The 21,968-nt window shown below is 33.7% G+C and overlaps 2 protein-coding genes across 2 annotated transcripts; both read right to left on the bottom strand.

Annotated features, from left to right (window-relative positions):
* Nucleotides 1–5,550: 5,550 nt before the first annotated feature.
* On the bottom strand, nucleotides 5,551–6,798 carry LOC149236367 (aluminum-activated malate transporter 14-like). Its single transcript, XM_089368873.1, has 4 exons — nucleotides 6,771–6,798; nucleotides 6,220–6,332; nucleotides 5,985–6,128; nucleotides 5,551–5,889 (listed from the first exon to the last, which is right to left on the bottom strand). Exons 1-4 carry the CDS (start codon nucleotides 6,796–6,798, stop codon nucleotides 5,551–5,553), a joined length of 624 nt encoding a protein of 207 aa, XP_089224999.1.
* A 7,861-nt stretch (nucleotides 6,799–14,659) lies between these two features.
* Nucleotides 14,660–21,150, bottom strand: LOC149236366 (DNA polymerase delta catalytic subunit-like). Its single transcript, XM_089368872.1, has 11 exons — nucleotides 21,064–21,150; nucleotides 17,542–17,607; nucleotides 17,373–17,448; nucleotides 17,192–17,279; nucleotides 16,656–16,734; nucleotides 16,364–16,477; nucleotides 15,999–16,113; nucleotides 15,700–15,860; nucleotides 15,126–15,197; nucleotides 14,846–14,920; nucleotides 14,660–14,698 (listed from the first exon to the last, which is right to left on the bottom strand). Exons 1-11 carry the CDS (start codon nucleotides 21,148–21,150, stop codon nucleotides 14,660–14,662), a joined length of 972 nt encoding a protein of 323 aa, XP_089224998.1.
* Between the last annotated feature and the right edge of the window lie 818 nt (nucleotides 21,151–21,968).

The raw sequence follows: 21,968 nt of genomic DNA, 5'->3' as shown, positions 1-21,968 counted from the left end.
TGTGTCATTGATTGTGAGAACATGAAGCCTCAAATGGGGAACTATTTTCTTAAACCAAACATATTCGCTATTGGAAAACGGGGCATCATGTATCTCTTAGAGAAAATGGTAATCAAGATTGTTTGCGGTCAAAATGGATCTCAAGTATTTTTACATGTAATTAAATAAGAAGTGTAATAAAGTCATCCTTAGCCCATTGAAATTACCAAATATCATCATTTAAATCCCATCCAGTTATTGAGAGCTTCGTATAGAAAATACATCCTTAATTGTTGTTGGATTTGAATATGCATAAATAGTTATTTAAAATACCACATGGCTTACCCAATTCATTTTGAGAGCATTATCATGGTTTCTTAATGATTTTGGTAGCTAGCATCCTTGTGTGTTCTTACTAGAATCCTTTTAAGAATAGAATGAAATTGAAAATGCCACTTGAGAGCTATTAGAGGTTAGCATGATACATCCTCCTATTACCCATTTTCCATCCCAATATTATTTGTATTTTTGAAAGAACGTAATTGCCACATATTCCCTATCCTTTTTTTTTCACTTAACAAATCTACAATTAAAATAAATTCCCCATACCAATTATTTATAACCTCTTTGATGAGATTCAGGGTGCCTAGTTCTTCACCATACTATATGCTCAACTTTTCTATTATAAAATCTAGGTCAAGACACATATGAAGCGAATTGATGCTTTATAGTGATGCACCTTTTGTTGTTTCTAATTCCCTATTCAACTTTTAAATCCCTCTGAACACTATTATTTGACCGTTCCAACCTATGTTTTTCTTGTATCCTTTAATGAAACATGTATTTAGTATAATTCATAATGAGCACAAATGGATATTCATCATGGAGCCCTACAACTACTTCAATATAAGTAGTTTTTCCTCAAACATTTGAAATGCATTTCTGGCACTTCTAAAGTGGAATACTTGGATCACAAATTTAATAGGACAAGGATGTGAATGGATCCTACACAAATTTAGTCTATGAAATCTTATATGGTTTTCTAGGAATTATTAGCTACTACATCAAGTCTACGAACAATTATAGGCAAAATTTTGTCATTCACCACACTACTCAAGAATAATGTTGACGTGTGGAAAACATATAGTAGTGAAATCGAGTGTGCTTTAAAGAGAGCTTGTGTACTACTCTAGCCATAAGAGTTCCTTATTTCACTTAAGACATTTTTCCTGTAATGTAATGAGCCATTTAAGAAATGTTCATCTAAGATGGTCACCTAGTAGCAATCAACAATAAACAATTGTGTGACCAAATTTTAGGAAGGTCAATCCTAAGAGAAATAAATGATGGCCATCATTAATGGAATTTAAATATGGTCCCTGTATATCATTAGATTGAACTTCTAAATCAAGGAAAAATACCATATCTTGAAACAATATTTGGAGAAACGTCTTCCATAACCATATTAAATAAATGAAGCCATATTGTAAGATATTAGGTGATGCTTATTCTATCATATATTAGAAGGGTAAAAATAATGTGGTGGTTGATGATTTTTCTATAAACATGAGGAGGAAGGTTCCCCCTTTCCCTTGTCCTTATTAGTATTAAATTAGTGCGAAGAGGCAGAACAAAATATAATGCCATAGTGGTTCAACTCTTACAGCCAATCAAGGATGACTCCAACCCCTGCTAGTTATACATGGTAGCAAGAACCACTATATCAAAAATAACACCATGAAAAGGTTTCTCAGTGTTACAAGATTTGGAAGACCTCTCAAAAGAAACTCCACTAAAATCTCTATCATTTGTTATCAAGATTTTGTGAGAGGATTTAATGGATGTTCACTACAACAAGATATGTTTGGTAATTAGAGTCTTTCAATAGAGGGATTTGTTGGGTTTGTTTAAGTCAGTAAGATGCACTAGTACACACATAATCAATACACAATTATGTATATTATTTATTTTAAAATAATTCATGTACATTATATGTGTAATAGAATTGGTGGATATTTTATCTTGTAGATCAGAACTTCTTTTAATGGTAATGATAATGATAATAAATCATTGAAGTGAACACTACATTTTTTTATCATTAGGTGCACCAATATCTGTTACAATTATTAGCATCGATGTGTTTATTCACAATTAGAACACCAATGCATTACAATCATTTAAATGTACCATTTATAAATATGCATGGACCATACCAATGTATTAAAAAATGCATTGGTATGTTTGAGAGTTAATAATTTTGATTCCATATTTTAGGTATACAAATGTTATTATATAAGTATTAATATTTAATCCAAATTTCAATAAAAATTTGTTATTCTCTTAATGTTCAAAAGATTAGATGAGACACAATTTTAAAGGTGGAAATTATATTAATTAAGAAGGAATAATGTTAATTATAATCCCCTATTTGTTGTGGTAGATATGAAAGAATAACAATTAAAAGATTTAGGATCAAACAATAAACAAATACCAATACTAAATAAGTAGTAGATGATAAAAATGATCATCTTATCAAAATGTATGTTTTTAGTAACTTATTGTGTTCTCAACTCTAGTGAACTCACTTAGAATATATTTTTCATTTTATGTTATTCATTATATATATATATATAACATAATGACTTGAAGGCTTTTTTATTTTTTAATTTTAAATTTAGCTTGTAAGACAATGAGACATTTTTTGAGAAATAATATTTAAGTAATATCTTCATAGTGATGTTAGCATTTATAAGTGAAGTGTTTATGCAAATTTATATATCTTATAGTAAGTACTGTAGTAATGGATAATGGATAATGGATAATGAATAATTGAATAATTTCTCATGTAAAGAGAAAATACATAGGAAGCATTTCCAAGAAGATTGGTTGAATACAATTAGTTGTATGGGTTAGCTTTTCAACTTGAAAAAACTAATTTTTTTTAATTGAAAATGCTAGTTACATTTCCATAGATCTTTGTCTCTTAACATTCCATTGTATATCATAATATTTACATGGTATGGTATGCATTGTTCTTTTGGACTCATAAGTTAAGATCTATTTTTCTAAACACAATAGAAAAAAGAAAAACTCCCACCAGATCTAAAACATTCAAGCTCTAATTTAATTGGCAACAAGAAAAAGACAAGCATCACCATATCATTTTGGAGAATAACAGAGTGTCACCAGTCAATACTTGATATTATAGCTACTATGACCGAAAATAAACAAAAGCAATTACTGGCCAACTTTTAGGGGATCAACATCTTGCATTTTCGTGCAATGTCCATCATAAGTAATCCCGTGTTGGGTCCTCTAATATAGAATTTCAGAAAGGCTGTAACCCTGTGTCCGAGAATAGACCATAATATGTTGTATCACCACTGATGTAGAAGAAGAGAAACCAACACAGTAACCACTAGAGGTAGAAGCATCCAGAGCTAAAAAGTATACCATTAATGAAGGTCTTATGGATGATAACACCCAACAAATTATTGTAACCACATTTGGATAAGAGGTCAGTCACCATGTTTTGCATGGGCTAGTGAGAGCTCATGTTTACATAGAATTCATGAGATTAACCATTGATTTAACCAAGAAATAGAGCATTCCATTAATGAATGGAATGTATCTTTTTACAACAAAACCAAAACATTATTAAACCCAAAATAGCATGTGAGGAGTAGGGTTAGAAATTCAAATCAGGAATGTTAGACATTGTATACACAATTATGTGTGCATGTAGATAGAGAGAGTATATTTCTTTTCTTGGCAATATCTTTCCATTTATGAATTCAACTTATTATTTCCAAACTATGTCCAAGGACTTTATTTGTCACACAAATCTTCACCCTAATATTATGTGTCAACTTGTATCATTATTATTACATTTTTAATTAGTCTACTATATTTTTATTATTTCATAATGTAAAATATCTAACCTAATGTTAATATGACAACATTTCCCATACCAAATTATACAACAATTTTAACAAACATCTCCCTTATACTAGATTGAAAAACACTTCTTCTTAAATCAATAACTTTATCTTCTAACAATAAGTAACTCCAATATAATTAATGATAAATTTATACCATATAATTTATAAACCCATAATATTTTGTAATATAAAGTAAATTCTTTTACTATTTCATATAAAAAAACCTATTTAATCACTTTAATACTCTATTAATATATGTATCAAGTATTGGTAATAGATTTGAGCAACTAATTTAATATTGTGTTGAGTAAATAGTATAACCCTAATTTATATATTTAATAATATAGTATATCACTCTACTTAATAATATGCAGTGTAACACTTTAGTTATTGAATAATACACTAACTCTCAAGTTATTAATAATATATTAATCAATAACTTTTTCTTCTGACAATAATTAACTCCAATATAATCCATGATAATTTTACAACATACAATTTATAAACCCATGATATTAAATAATTCAAAACAAATTCTTTTAATATTTCATTCAGAAAACCTATTTAATCACTTTAATACTCTATTAATGTATGTATCAAGAGTTAGTAATAGATTTGATTAGCCAATTTAATATTATTTAGAGTACATAGTGTAAACCTAATTTATATATTCAATAATATAGTATATTAATCTAGTTAATAATATGCCGTATAGCTCTATAGTTATAGAATAATTTATTGTTTCTTTTATTCAGTTTGATTGTTTTTTATTTAATTGCCTCTTTTTCTTTTATATTTCGAAATGAGATTGAGTGTAAGAATTGCAATCCACAATACTAACTACTTCCTTTTTAATGGTAGCCTATCGCTTGAAGACAAACTAATTACGGTTCAAATCGATCAAACCCATGAATAACGATCACTTAAATATTTCTTAAAATTTTGGTGTTGGATTTGTTGGTGCAGTGTGTTTATGTTTTTTCTTATACTGATTGACATTGATAAACGATTAGATTAAGAAGAAATGCCTAGATTAAGAAGAAATGCCTAGATTCCACATGTTGTGGTGGGAGTATCTCTTGTTGTTGAGTATCGTATTTGACAATGATGAACAAATAAATTAAATTAAGATATAAATGTTTAGGTTCCACAAGTTGTGGTGGAACTATCTGTGTTGTTGAGTATAGTTTTGCCAAGAAATACCTTGCATTGTTGCTCAGTTGAACATGGTCTTGGTTTTTGCTAATTTTCACACAAGAACTGGTGATTCGGTTAATCAGTCATACTAGTTGTAGTGGCAATAGTTGTAGCTGGTGATATTGATGGGGATTGAGTGACCGGTACCATTTGTTTACTTGAAGTTGGAGACCTCGTTGCGTGTGTCAAAGATGTTGATTGTGGGCATTCATTTACTTTCCGACCAGTTTTTTCAAAGTTGGCACGTTCTCCAAGCTCCTCTGCTGCTATAATCATGCTCTCTAACTTTGCCACTGTTTCTAGCAGAATAGCTGAAAACCTAGCAAGAGGAAGGACCTCCCTAAATGCACAACTGCTTTGCTTCATGTCTCTCATTTGACACATCTTGTGAGCTATATCTCTTGACTTATCTCCTTCTATCTCTTCCCCCTTATTAGTTATTAGTTCTAGAGGATGTTTTACATATCAGATCAGCCTGTTTTGCTGAGTTCTGTATTGAGGAGGCATGTAAATTTTCTATTCGAGTTAATCCCTCTGAGAAATGTTTCTCCCAAAATTGTGAGCTCTTCATATCGATAAAAAGCTCTGGATCAGTTGTCAGGAAATTTTGCAGATTCTCCGCCACTTCTCTTAACTGATCCCTCATTAAATGGGGGTTTTTACTTCTTCTGGTCGTCCTTACTGTCTCAGCAAGTTCACGAAGAACGTTTGCAGACTCTCTGCCGAAGTCGAAGCACGGTGTTCTCAAATTTTCTTTTACGGAAAATGGAACCTGACCAGATGATATCATCACCCATGATTATATGATAAGAAATTAACTAGTCTACGAAAATGCAACGGTATTATATCGGAATTTTCCACCACTACCTGAATCTCAGATTTTAAAAATCCATCTAAAGCATCCACACAGTAGGCGTAGTGTCGCGTCATGCTTCGAACCTTTTCATACAGATTCCATGGATATTTGAAGAAAAAGCATCCATGTGGTGGTTCCCAAGTGGAAAAATTCACCTGCAAAATTCGCATAAATTTCGTTGTAAATGAATCGCCGATTTTATATAATAAGAGATGGCAGCATAAAATTATGCATGATGTTATTTACCAATGACTCTTCGGTGGCTTTTGAGTTAAGGACACTTTTACAGGGTCCTGGAACCTCATCATTCTCTGATGCTTGACCATCATTTGGGTTCACGAAGTATGTTGTGATACATTCTGCAAGTATACAAAAAAATTTGGTGTAACTGAATGTTTATTTTTACAACATTAGCAACTTTTGGGTGAGTATGGAACTAATGATACAACCACTGAGTTGAAATATGCACATAGAAGAGTTTCTCAGTGTACATCATTCTTATTTCGATTTTGGAAATATTTCCAAACAATGAAAAAGATTCAAAATAAATATTTCCAAAATATATGATCAATATTTCCAAAATCTACCATCTACTCTAATCAACTCTAGTGGCAACGGGCAAACCAAAAATGTTTATCAATAAAACCACCTTCTTTTTTACAAAACAAAAAGCAAATATTAATTTAAAAAATCCCCCAAAAAATGAGGAATAGAGGGATATACGGCCACATATCTCCATAATCATTCTTCAAGATACATGCGAATTATGGGTATTGTTGATTCTTGCTACAACATACCTTCCAGAGATTCGGTCGGTCCTTCCATGTTCCGTAAAATGGAATTGTGAAGATCATCTCCAGCCCATATAGGGAAAACGATCAAATTAATAGCAAAGCAGAGTGCACAACCTATGACTATTGTCACTACTACATGTAGGGGGGTTTTAAGACAATATTTGAGTCAATTGTCTTAACTTAAGACAAAAATAAACTTGTGTATTGTCTTAAATATTGTCTCTAAGTGGGTGTCTCAAAATATAATGTCTCAAAAATTTGTCTCTATAAAGACAATATAGAACACATATTATTATTGTATCTATAAAGACAAGAATTATTGTCTATGAAGAGACAATTTGATTTGTCTCTCTAGAGACAATTTGATTTGTCTCTCTAGAGACAATTTCATTTGTGTCTCTTTAGAGACAATTACATTTTTGTCTTTTTAGAGACAATTCCATAATTCAAACTAATGTCTCTCTAGAGACAATATAAAAAATTATTTAAAAAAAAATTGTCCATAATTCAAACTAGTGTCTCTCTAGAGACAATATAAAAAATTATTTAAAAATAAAAAATAAAATCATTTTGAATGTCTGCTGGTCATGCCTTCCATTATGTCTTTCGATCCGAATAATTTTCTTATCCTGAATAGAATATTCTTCAACCACGCTTTTGTATTCTGCTCTATAACCACGAGGCCTCTTGTTTTGGCCACATTGTAGGAGAAGATCCCCTCGTTCTGCAATGCAATGCCTTGAGCGTTGGTTTTCTTGGCTAGTCTTTCTATCTTAACTCTTCTCACGGAACGGTTCCGGAATGGAGTTTACGTATTCAAGAGCTTTCTGGTGGTTCCCGTTGCTGCTTGTTGATGACCCTCCTTTCATCCTTATTGTCTTTCCTTCCAAAAGGGTACTGGGATGGATCCCATTTAAAATCCTTCCATTCTCGAGGTTTTCTTCCTTCTTGCATAGTTTCATGTGTGTCTTTTTTGCATTACTCATCGGCATAGAATCCGCGCTAGCCCCTTGATATCTACACAGAGGAATCATAGGCGTAACATAAATTTTTGGCCACATATTTAGTTTGCAGGTTGAACAGGACAAAATATATGCAACAGAGCTTCATTTTAGAACATATAGGCCACCTTCAATTAGACTCCAAAAGTAAATCTGGTGCACATATTCATCAATTGTTGGAACTGCAATTGTCTTCAGCAGATAACTTAGCAGGGCTTAAAAAAGCAACATAGCCAAAAAATGGATCTGAATACTTCTTATGAACAGCTCTCATCTTATTTCCTCCCGCATTTAGGTGAAAATCAACCATGAAATACGCACATTCCCTCGAACAATGCACATGAATTTTATTACCTCAATGTACAGAGTTAACAAAATGTGCGTACGCCTCTAGACGCTTAGTATGCGTGTTAGTATTAGATAAAGATTCAATTCAGACAGGGTGTTAGTAGCTGAGTTCCAACATATAGTTGATCAAGACACAATGTTCTGGGCGTAGCTGATTAACAATGCCTGCCTATAATTGATGAAGAAATCTAAAATGTCCAGGAGTAGGATTTCTTTAGAAGGGTAAAATCACTAAAAGCATGATGCTTTAAAAATTTTAAGGCTTACTTCAGGTCTGCTTCAGAGTAGCCTGTATGAAGGGTAAGTGTTTTGTTCCAACATGGATCCTTCCTCAAAGTGCATCGAGCAGTGTAGATAGCAGCAGCAGCAAGCATCGATGGACTGTACTTGCTCATTACGTACTGAAGAAAACACAGTTCAACCAAGAAGAATGCCAGATTTTCCATCTGAATAATAGATAGTACGACTTGTGAGTACAGTAGGGTATTATTAGGAATACAATGAAGAAAAGTAATTTAAAACATGAATGCTAGATTTTATGAGGCATTTTCGAAAGTAGATTTGATTAATGTCACACAAGCTGCTTTCAACAATATAAAAAGTGGTGTCATTCAAAACTTTACCACTTTGTTGGAATCAGCTGCCTTTAGAAACCTGAGGAGGAATACATAAGCTTGAAGTTCAGTTGCTTTAATATCGTAGACTCCTACGAAGAGTTATTATCAATTGATCGGTCAATCTGAATGCTTGGAGACTATGTTGCAATCAATGACAAAGAATTATCAGTTAGAGCTAATTATCATGGCCACTATCTCTTTTGATGTGCATTCATTTGGGAAGATGTGGATGAAGTCATTGACCTGTAGCCAAGTATAAACCAACTCTTATCAATATTGTGTTACCTATTATAATATCATTTTTGTGTTGATTCTAGCATAAAGCATAATCTTCTGTAGGAGTAGATATTGCTGGTGTATGTACTTTTATACAGCCAACAAAGTGTTCTTTTAATTAGATATATACACATCCTTTCTTACAGATGTCAGCAAGTCATCCTACCTGTGGAGGACAGACTTCTTCATATTTTCTAGCTATAAACATTGCTGCGATAGCAAGTAATGGCAAATTCTTCCTTGCAATACTCTGAATAGAAAGGTATCTGTCAATGATGTTCACAGTGAGATACAACGCCTCTGGCATTAATTCCAATTCCAGATGCACCTGAAAATTTTAAGATTTTGATGTCAGGCATAAGTGATAGACCATACAAATCTCTTTTAGATCTAAGTTTGACAGCAAATGGAAGTTGGAACTAGCATAGGAACAAAGTTGTACCTCCACCAACCAATCAATCACGACTGCCCTCATCTTTGCGTTGATTTTAACCTAGTTTCTCATATAATCTGGAGGTATGCAACTCACGTCCTGGACATACATGAATGCCAAATTTTAGTTAAGGAAAATAAAACTTTACCTTCACCCTAACAAGAAACTGCAATCATTGATAGAGAAACATACCTCAATTGTCCTGTAGAATTTGTATATATCTTCAACTTATTCAACAACTGCCAATTGGTTTTCAATGTTTCCATCATCAATGCTAGGAAGCACCTGATGGGAATACCTGAATGCATCCTTATATACATTCATCAAGATTATTAATCATTTTCAGCCAACTTACAACATAAATAAACACAACACTAACTTGAGGCTATCAAGATAACTAATCATTTTCATCCAACTTACAACATGACTAAACACAAAGCTATCTTAAGGTTATAAAACTTGCTATTAATTTGGAGTGGAAGGGGTTGGGCCGCAGCTGCTACAAGTTCTGCCTCTTACCTGACAACATAAAAGATTGTAAGCCAAAGTTTCAATATTTTAGAAATGGAACAAATTATTTCAATAAAAGTTAACAAAAAATAATAAGAAAATAACATTATACTTACTGCACTAGTTGACAGGACAACTCAAATATTATGGTAGTGGTTTCGGAAGTGATATTAGAAGATTCTACAAAAAAAATTTAAATAAAGGCAAACTTTTGAAGATAATTATCACCATGTCTTCTTCAATTATCGCTCATCCATATCAGGTCCATAATGTCTTTCAATTTCACCAATTGATCTGAAATCAATTCCCTTCCCTTCATTTGCATTAAAAACATCCTTTCAAGGCAATAAGCCCAAAATTCTCAGAAGTTTTATGCATCCATTGTACCCTTGTCCATACTGAGATGCATCTTGCACTACAGAAGCATCTGACAATGATCGACATCTTAATAACCACTAATGTGTCTTGAACTTTGTAGTGAAATTCTTCCCGCTCAATGAGGATATTGAATTCAGGTACTAAAAATTCATTTAGATCCAATTGCCTAAAGGCTTTCCTATTTGATTTTATATTGCTTCTATGTGCTGAAATTATGTCCAATAAACTTTTAATTGAACTCCATGAAATTACTAAGGGTACTTATTTATGCAATTTTTTCATGGTTTTTAACTCTCTGTAGATGCCTTTTACAGCATCCCTGAAGCCCTTTTCCAACACTAATACAACCTACTACAACCTACCCAACCTCTGTTTCTCACTGTTATTGCCTATTACAAATCACCCAGCCTCTGTTTCTCATTGGTTAAGGTCTGTTACAAACTTCTCAACCTTTCTTTCTCCCTACCTGAGACTGTTCTAGGTTATCTGTCTCACTTCTATTTATTGCTAATCAAGGTCAATGAAAAACTTCTCAAGCTTGTCATTGAAGAGCCTGAATGCATAGTACATACCCACGTTTCTTGAGTGTTTGCAATTAACACCAGGGGCCTGTGGTCCTGTACAACCCTACTCACGCTTGTTGAGAGTTTCCTATTGTTGCCCAAGGCCTGTACAATCCTTCTGACACCTCTAAAAGAGTTCCCAGACATTTTTTTCCTTATCTGTGAAATTTATGCAATTATTTTTACTGCCACAACTTTGTATCACTGCAATGAACAACTACCTCAAGAAGCCCGCATGTTGCTAATGTGATGTACACAAGCCCGAGGAAGTGTGTTTATTGTAGTACCTAAGCCCTAGTGCCGTGATTGGTGTTGTTGTGGCAATTCTACAGCTCTTACTACACTTCTATAGTGATTTGTGGCTGAATAAATACTAATTTTTCCTAGAAAAATAGTAATAGTAATTTTATGTTGACCCATCAAATATTAAATCACAGCATTAATTGACAAATAAAAATTCAAAACTAACTACAAACCAACTTCGGGATGTGATGTCTTCATATTAATGTTTGTTTGACTGTTCATTGTTGTACACATGCCAACCAATCCTTTGGTCATGCTACCCTTTCTCCAATATGTTGTAAATGCATAAAACAATCACAGAAAACTAAAAGCGCCAACAATGAAACAGGGAATACCTAAAGACGAGACAGATTAGCATTTTAAAAAATCATTATATCTGTCCAAATCAAAGTGACTCTTCATATTACCAAGTGACACTTCATATTCCACTAACCTAAGCCTAATCAAAAGCAACTTAAACTAATATAACTCATTACATAACAAAAAAGCTAAGTCACGTGGTTTGGGTTCAAGTATGGGTTTGGCAATGATTAGGTTCAGTTCGAATTCGAATTTTTTGATGAGGTTCGGATGAGGTTCGCAATTAGATTCATCTATATATATATATATATATATATATATGTATATATATATATATATATGTATATATATATATATATGTATATATATATATATATATATGTATATATATATATATGTAATGTATACATATATATATATATGTATATATATATATGTATATATATATATATGTATATACATATATATATATACATATATATATATATATACATATATATATATACATATATATACATACATATATATACATACATGTATATACATACAGTATATACATACATATATATACATACATATATTATACATATATTAAGTTTAAAATGAATTATAGGATAAAATACTAAGATACATGGACTTGGTCAATGATCATGAGGTTCGATGAGGTTTGCCAAACCTCAAAAAAAATTAAAGTTTGCCAAACCTCAAAAAAAATTAAGGTTCTCAAAAATTCAAACCCCAAGGTTGAAGTTCAACGAATCTTGTGACATAGCAGCAAAGTACCATTGTGGTACCACGTACTTTATAGATGTGCGTGACTAAAGTACACCCTAAAGGCTATATGACCATCACGCAAACTTTATTTACATCTAGTTGTCAAGTCTAACCTTTCTTGGTCCACAAAATTCTTTCACCTTAAGGTTAATATAATTATAATTTCACACAACCCTAGTTGATTTATGCATGCCATTATGTAAAAAATGCAACAAGTTTGATTTCTCCTAAAGGTGTTAACCAAAATCCTGCTAATAAATGTGAATAGAAAACTTTATAAAAGTTAAAATGGCACTATAGGTAAGGCCATGTTCTTGTGCACAAGAAGTTGAAAGTCAGAAAGTGTATGCTTCAAGTAGCACACTTCATTAGAAAATGCCCAAAGAAATGAGTGGTATCATGACTTTTGTTGAGCAGAGCATCACAAGGAACTTTATATCCAATATACCATGTAGAAAAGTATTGATATGCAAATCAATAGATGGTTGGTTCAGTTCTATTCATGATCACTGTGAATCGTGATTGCTGAAGCTGGTCATCTAAGCGTTCTAATTAGTATCATGAAGATGACATACGGGACTCTGAATTTGCTTTGAGGATGGAGAGAAATGTTCCAAGGGCCTTTCTAATATATACCCTTTAATTGTGGTATAATTGTCAAATCATCATCAGATTATTCATTTGACGGGTGCAATCATGCAATGCCCAGTAAAGTTTTCAAATTAGCATAAATTGTTGAAAGAGGGAGAAATATGATGGCTTCTTTGTGTGTAGTGCCTATCCTTTTGCATCCTTCTCCGGTTCGGATTTGCTCCTGCCAATCTATCTGTGTATCCATCTCTATCTACCTATCCATCCATCCATCCATTCAACTATATGCATGTCTGGATATGCATATGTAAGCCTGCAGATCTATGTTTTATAGTGTGTGCTCTCCTTAAATTTGGGATATGCATGCACATTGCATTTATAGGGTGTGCCTTGGGAAGTATGTATCCATTTTGACTTTTTCTCCATCTCATTTGCAAGGAGAAAAGATATATCAAACTGGTTAACATTAAATAACAAGGACTTGATAATTACTGTACAATAAATAAACCATGCTCATCCTCATTCAGGGACCAAATAAATTCCCTGGTCCATTAAATTAGAGAAACATACACCAGAGAAAATTCAGGAAAACAAAAATATTCGATAATACAAAAAATTACAAGCTACACAGGCAGCATCCTCAAAACTGTCAGCGCTCTAGTTGCACCTCTGCTTCAGTTAGGTCTTTCTGAGCTTTCTTCCTACGATAAAATATTGGGCAGTCACGACTGTAATAAGGATAGGACATCAATGTAAGTATAAAAGAGATAGTAATTGTAAAAAAAAAAAAAAAAAACATTCTATTAATTAAAAACAAATACATGATCACACAAATGTTACAAAATACATCCATAATGTAAATTTAAATCATGTTATGAAAATGTAATACTTGAAATATAGCATTCAAAAGCCTTGTGCAAAGAACATCTTGGTGCAGACAGCCTTGGCACCGCTGACATTGTGTCCATAGTTTACCAAAGAGCATTTCTAATTCCCTCACTGACATTGATCAAATATTAGTGTCATATGATAGAAAATCTAGGTGAGAACAATAGACACAAGGCCTACTTTAAATTCTCCAAATAAAGAGTAATGGTATTAGAATACCAGCTTACCATTTGCAACTATTTTCTGATACAATTCTGCTTCTCTTCCTTTGCAATGTGAACAAAGTGTCTGATCTCCTTTGCTGCAATGGCAACATGAAATCAGGTAACATCATGAATTTCAGTATGAAGCATCCTAACTAGACATTCTTATTATAAGAAAGCTAGACAGTTTCTTACAAGGAGAGCAGGCATGGAATCATGCAACCTCATAGATTTTTCCACATCAAAAAGATGAACCCTAGTAGCTTTCTAAAGCACCAAACTGAAACAATAGTTACTCTCAATTGTGCACTACTATAAGTAAGGAAACCACATGCAGGACACCCTCTACTTGTATTAACTAAATACCTGGTAGGTGTTTTACAACCAATACAACTGAGTTGTTTCTTGGCAAATTTCATAATTCCACTATTTGAAGGAGTTGATATGGAAACTGCTCGTGTGTGACTACCTTGAAGAAGCTCCTTGCTTGCATTCTTCAAAATGGGCTCAAATATTCTCAACAGTGGCTACAGAGCAAAAATAGGCACTAATAAAAAACACTTAGCTGGAAATAATTACTATCTATCAAGATATATTTGAAACACTAGTGAAATTTTCAAAAAGAGCATAAACTGCAAGTGATGATGCTTTGGTCTTTCACCTTGCTCAGTTGATTCTCCAGATAATATTGTGGATCAATAGGGATGTTATTCTCCAGTAATTGGATCATCAGATTTCTCATATGCCTGAGCCCAAGTAAACACATTAGTCATTATATCCATAATCCCTTTGTAAATTATGCCTCCAAATAAAACATAACAAAATAATTAAAATAACCATTTTTTAGTGCAATATCGAGACTTATGCTGAGCACAGAAGGGGTAGATTATTACCTTGGCACCTTTTACAACCTTTATGATGACATATGGAACACGATCACCCACAGTTGGAGCAGTTGCAACATCCCTCTGTAAACCAGAGGCAACTTGGCTTTAAAACACGACATCAATTTAAAAAATCCAACAATGGACTCATTGTCAATAAAAAGGAAAATATTACAAGAGTCTTTAGATGCACTGCAGTAATAAAAATAGAGAGATAGGATTGAAATGGAACCAGAAGGCATTGCACCATTCATTATACTTGTTCTGAGAAGTTATTTCTAGTATTTACCTTCCGCATGCGCTCAGCTAGTTCCACGTGTGTTGCCTTGACTGCATAGACATCTCCAGTCTTTGTCAGACCCTGACTCAAGAAAGAGATTGTTAGCACAGGCAAACAACAATTCCCTTAAGAATATGCTGATAGCCTTGATAAAGGATATGACCTGCAAACATCTGTTTCTGTCGCAGCTAAACAGTAATCAATTTTTCTCAGGATGAGATTAGAAATGCAGATATATTATATATTGTCATGTTTTGATTCTCTTCAATTGTATAAGAGCCTCCCTTGACACTTCTTCCTCCCATTGCTAGCAGTAAATATTGACTGAATCCCTTCCAAGTATAGAATGTAGGGAGAAGAAACATGACAGACTTAAAAAGGAAACTTCCATGGCTTGCCCCAACTAGGTATATAGTATATACTTCTAACACTTGAAACCAGGAATATGTAATAAGTGACTTGCTCGAAATGTAAATCTCCTCTTCCCCCTATCATATTTTCTCCATTTCAAAAGTAACAAATGGTCAAACAAATTTGGTCATAAACATGCAAAAGGATTCATTGTTCTCGCCTTAGTTATCACCAAAAGTGACAAATCCATTCTGTTCATTAACAAGTCAGAAATAGTGTTTTTGACATACTGCACTGCACCAGGTATGTCACGATCAATGAGAATTTTGTGAAGGCACTCTGTAACCAAGTTCTTCACCAGCAGGCAATTGTCCCTTCGCACTGTTTCAATGCCTGTTGATATGGAATATTTAAAAGATCAGGAATATTTAATAATTAAGAAGGCATCAAATAAATTATTTTTCTAAGAGCATTTTGAGCCTTCACAAACACTAAGGCCTGTCTTTGAAACAAAATGATAAGGTTTGTCACCTTTAGTATCCATTTTGTCATAAGCATCTGGCTTTGTCCACAACAACCCAGCATGTCTTTTCTTGTTGATCAACAAGTACGGGTAGTATATTTTTTCAAATTCTAGTTTAAAAGGCTGCATAAAAGCATATGTTAAATAACACACTGATTAGATGCCAAAGATGCACAAAACAGATGCAGATAAGCCATAGAAAAGCATAACTGATCATCTTGTCCTGTGCATATTTACAAAGATCTCATGGAAGTGGAATGTCAAAAGAAGATTTGTTTTAAAAAGAAAGGTGATATTAAAAAATTCATCCCTACAAAAACATCATTAACAACTCTAGAGGCTTCACGGATATTTAAAATTCTTGACACTGTACCTTTGTAAATGTACCACTAATATAATCTGAGGCTTCCCTCACTAGCGTCATGGCCTCTTCTATATTTGGTACACCAAACTGTATCATAACTGAATATGTATCTCCATATACAACCTAGATTCAAATATAAAAATATAATATCAAGCTTTACAGTAGAAATCTTGGTTAGGATCAGATCACCCATTATGATTTCAAGAACTTGGACTATCACCAATACAAAAAGTGTACTTCATGTCATTACTGATCCAATTCAAAGGTTACAAATGCCTTTAGTTGCTAAATGATAGCCTACCTCAGCATTGTATTGGTAACCACCAACTATTGTGAACCTTTCTTCAACTAGCCTCTTTGTATGCTCTATCATTTGACGCCTGACAAGTGGAAAAAAAATGAGATGATTAATGATATGAAATTTTAAAACAATACGTAAAATCGATATTGTCTGATGGAATAGAGAATGTGTCAAAAGATCAAACTGGACTTGTAATCAAAATATAATAAGAGGGCCTAAGCATATCATCTTAGTTGTATAAGTACACATGACTAATTAATGCAATTCAAGAACTCGATCTTATTTGTATCAATTATAGTTCATACCCAAAACATTATGCCAGGAGGAAGAAAAGAATTACATGGATATAATTGATGCCCAAAAATAATCAATGTGAATGGCTGATACATGCATATATAGAATAAGAGAGGACTGCAAGCATCTCTATCTTGTAAGTAAAAGAAGCACCAATAACATTACAACTAGGAAAAACAAGGGGAGAATCAAGGTGTCCATGGATTTAATGTTTTTTTTCCATGGAAGAACTGTGAAATTACCATAGCTCGTCACACTCGATGAAATCTCCAAATAGGGCAATTGGCCAACAGTGGCACCAGTAAACCCATAAACTGGATTCGCACTGATCTGGAAGTGCACACAGTCAAAACTATTTTATGTGTTTCACCAGCATACCTAGTTTTACTTTTATTCCATGTCCAAGCCATAATTAATACAGACTTGACAATGTTGTGATTATCTTCAAAGCCAATTGTCGGCCATCCAAGACAGCCTTTTCAAAAGGATCTTTAGCCTCCTAAACAAGATTACAGGAAGTTAAAAATTGAGATGCTAAGTGGAAAAAAATACAAGCATGTAACATGAACATAGGAAGCACTTAGTTCACCACCTTTAGGTCTGCCTTGGCTCTTTTCCTGGCAGCCAGTACCTCTTCTAGGATCTCTGGTAATATGCCCTAGGTAACAGGAAAAAGAGCATTCAATTTAGCATCATCGAAAATGGGCAACATATGATGGTTAAAAAGTAAATAATGAAATAAGGATCAGCAATCGTCGTAAAAAGTCATCTATGAAAAATAACCCCATCTTGATCCAGCTTCAAATAAATTCCAAAGCCTACATAGATTTGTGAGTTATAACAAATCACAAGCAAGGAGAAAGTGTATACCTTCTGTAAAGTTGGCTTCACAAAAGTCTCACCCGATGGTGTTTTATTTACACACTCTGGCTGGAGATTAAATTTTGCAATGTCCTCTGACCTCACCAATGTTGAGAAGGATCAAAAGCCATTTTGTAACTATTTTAGTTGATAGTGCGAATATCTCAATATTCCAATAATACAGCTTATATGGGGATGCCTAAGGGGCAGGGCTACTTAACAGATGCTAGGCTTATTGGTCTCTGTATGCATTTCTCTTTCAGACCTAGTATAGATGTACAATTTTAGTGACAGCTAAGACAATGAGAACACTCAAGTGGCCTAATTATCATCATTCACAACTATCATGAAGGAGTAGGATGATAGGTTTTTATTTCATATATCAGATAAAAATTCAACCATCAAATTGGGAAGATCTTACGGAAGGAGTAGGATAAGGGATTTTTGTGAAAACTGGGTAAACATTCCATTTGCATCATGAAATAGCACATATTGAATTCACATGGTAAAGCATAATCCCAATATAGTAGCGTTTTCAAAATTGCATATCAAATTTATCATAATCAAACAAATAATAAAATTTAGGACCTGCAACAGTCTTAGTGATGCCCATAATCTACCATTCAATTTTTTTCAAAGCAATTCATATAGATTCAATATATGTACAAAAATCATGTGCCTCAAATTGATCTGTCCTGTATTTAATTTCATAATTGGAAAGATCGTAGGCAATGAGATAGGTATTATGACTCACTACTAAAAAAATCATATACCCTGAATAATATAAACTCTGATAATGAAAAATCATGCCCCTCACAGTATGTTGTACTACTAAGAAATTATTGTTTTAAGAAATCTAGTGCCTGAAGCAGTGCTCTTTTTTCTACCATATTCGGAAAGCATCATAGGCAGCAAATATAGTATGTCATGTTACTGGAAAATCAGATGTCTCAAATAACATGTTGTGTATTGTTGAGAAATCAGGTGTCCAATACAGTGCTCTTTGCTGAAACATTGTCCATTTCTATAAATTTTGTTTATTGATCTATAGCAAATTCAAATCTATTATACTGAAATTTCTCTTTACTAAAGTTTGCTTTACTATATTTGATTGAGAATTATAAGTATCACTCTGTTTGGCTGTAAATATAATTCCAAAAATGGCAACATCTTATTTTGCAGAGCCAACAACATATACTCCATAATATTCATCAATAAATTTTAATTGGAAAGCAAAGAGATTTCTTACTGCTTCTTCCTCAGAAGCAGTATTGTTGCTATACATGGGAGGCCCAAAACTCCACGAGCAACACATGTCAGATCTCTCTAAATTCATCACAACTGAAAATTTCCTACAACTAGTCCAAGTTTTGTTGCCGTGGAAATCACAAGATTGACCCCACTCTGGCTATTAAAGATATTCTCATTATGGCACTATTTAAAATACCCTAACCAAGTTCATTCCCTTTTAATTGTCGAACAATACATGATTCCAATGGGTCGTTTGGAAACACTATATCTTTTCACTTACAATACAGTTCAGGCAAGAGGATGGTAGGTATTTCAAAACATTTGGCTAGTAGTTTTTATAATTTCAACTTAGTTAACACTCTCTGAATTGTTTTGCAAAACATGGCATTTGGTACTGCAGGACAGTGGCTCTCATAAAACTCTTGACTATATCTCATCCACAAAATCCATTGATGGAACCTATGATGCTGCTGGGCAACTTATCTGTACGAATTCTATCTTTGAGAACTCATGTCTGGAATGTCTGGCATAGGTGGTTTGAAGACTAATTATATCTTTTTATTTTTTTGATAGGTTTGTTACAGTTATTTTCAGTTATGGAGGTCTTTCATGGGGCAATAGGTAGGTTTTAATGTCTTTAAGAACTCATGTCTGGAATGTCTGGCATAGGTGGTTTGAAGACTAATTATATTTTTTTTATTTTTTTTACAGGTTTGTTATAGTTATTTTCAGTTATGCAGGTCTTTCATGGGGAAATAGATAGGTTTTAATGTCTTTAACAACTATTTCCTTTCTCTGATGAATTTAATGAACAGACTAGAAAACACTATCACATGGGAAATCATTAACAACTATTGCCTTTCTCTGATGAATTTAATGAACAGACCAGAAAACACTATCACATGGGAAATCATTAGTCCTTGTTGCATCCAAGAGAATAGGTGGCCCATTATTGGTAACAATAATTCACAATTCATATGACTTAGAGAAAAGATAGGAAACCCTTTTATGAAAATACGTTTGGAATATAAGGCTTTGCTTGCTTTTGATGATATCTAAAATCGAAACTTTTTCCTTTTTGGGCAATGCTTTGAGAAACATACATGGATTGATTAGTTATGCTATGTGGATGGGTGGATGATAGTGAGGATGGAACCCTAGTGGATAGCTTCTCACTCTATAAACGCCCCACCTTGTCGGTATGTTTGGATATGTTTTCAAAGTGATATAACACACATATACAGAATAGGCCCCCGATTTTTTTTATTGTTGTATGAGAAGTGATAATGTCCATGTCTTTGCAATCATTGTTGTAGTTTTTGTGAATAAAATCATGCATAGAAGCTTTAACTTCAATAAAATAAAATCACACACAACAACTTTAACTTCAAAGTCAATTTATGCAGTTCTCAACCACCCGTTGAAGGCATTGACTCTGTTCTAGTTCCCCTAGTATTAATATTAATGATGTGTTCCCTTTGCTATAATGATTTCAATACTCCATTAAACAAACCCAACCTTACCAACAATAATGATGTGTTCCTTGTTCAAGTATGGATGAATCTGTTCTTGAAAAAGCAGTCACAGCTGAGGAGACTGTTCAAAATAATCCCAATTCCTACAGCTATACCAATGAATACAGCTACACAAGGAAAATAATACCAATGCCAACATCTTTGCAAGGGAAATACATCAAATTGAAAGGAAAATACCTGTGGAAAATAAACCCTTTGTTGTCTTCCTTGAAACTTCTAGCTCAGAATCGAGTTCCTTTGAAAATAACAGTGAAAGCCCTAGCATATAAAAAGTAAAACAATTTAGCGCCAAAAAGATTTTCGGCCTCTACACCAAAAACGTTTCGGTGGTTTCAGCTGTCTTGTTTCCATTTTAAGATGGCCTAGCCCACTGTTTCCTGCTATTTCCCGCCCATGTCTCCCACTTTTCATAAGAATGAGGGTCTTAATATCTATCTCCCGCCACCCACGAATAAATGAGTATGTACTCTGCTGTCGTTGGGCCTCATGCCCTTAATTCCCATCACAGAAACCCTAGTCTCGTGGCTCTCAAACATTGGTGTTTGTCTCTCCATTTTCTCGACAAACCCTCCATTGCAATGGGGCAAATGAGGAGGAAGGTTTGGTTGTAGAAGCAAAGGTGTTGGTTCATTGCAGTGTGGAGGAAGGTTTGGTTGATGAAGATGCAGCACCATTTTCCATTGGATTCGTAATGGAAAGTCATGGCAGGAATCAAGCAAGGAATGGAGTAGTTCCGCCAGACCCACCGCTAGATTATGCTCCATCAATTCCTCCCAAAAACCCAATTCCTTTCTCATGTCGTTTGGAGAATCCCTCTGGAACAAATCGAGGCGATTCTCTAGCCATCTCTTAGCACAACAGAAACAAAGTGACATTGGTGTGGCACTGTCACCATCTTCGTGAATCTGTAAACATTTCTCAATCTTTTTTGTTTCTCTGTTCCTTGCAGAAACCCTATCTATTCCTTGAAACCCTCTATGTTCCTGCATATACTTTTGAATAGAAATTGGCAAAACCAAAGTAATTAAGGTATCGAACCAATGAGTCATCATCCTTATATGAAAAAAAAAGAATGGCTCCAATCTCAAACCAATTCCACTAGCTAAGCATCAAATCTATGTAACATACCAAATTATGGTCAACCCCGCACATAGCCCAGAGCTCTAGTTTATAGCCAAACCACAAAGGGAAGAGCCCACAAGGGGTGCAAGTGTATGCGTGAATTGAAAAGAAACCCTGATTGTCGTCCTCCAGCTCTGAAGGAACCAGAAATTCTAAAATACCACTTTCTTCCAAGGAACTCTTCAAACCACCGTTCCAAGGCTGGCCGACAGAGGAATTCTCCAAAGCTTGAGATTTTGGTAGACACGAA

Source organism: Pinus tabuliformis, chromosome 8, assembly GCF_031772625.1.
Source record: "Pinus tabuliformis cultivar Carrire ecotype Pingquan chromosome 8, CPIR1, whole genome shotgun sequence".
In the NCBI taxonomy this organism is placed as follows: domain Eukaryota; kingdom Viridiplantae; phylum Streptophyta; class Pinopsida; order Pinales; family Pinaceae; genus Pinus; species Pinus tabuliformis.
The sequence above is the reverse complement of the archived record's forward strand: the minus strand, read 5'-3'. Positions and strand labels throughout refer to the sequence as shown.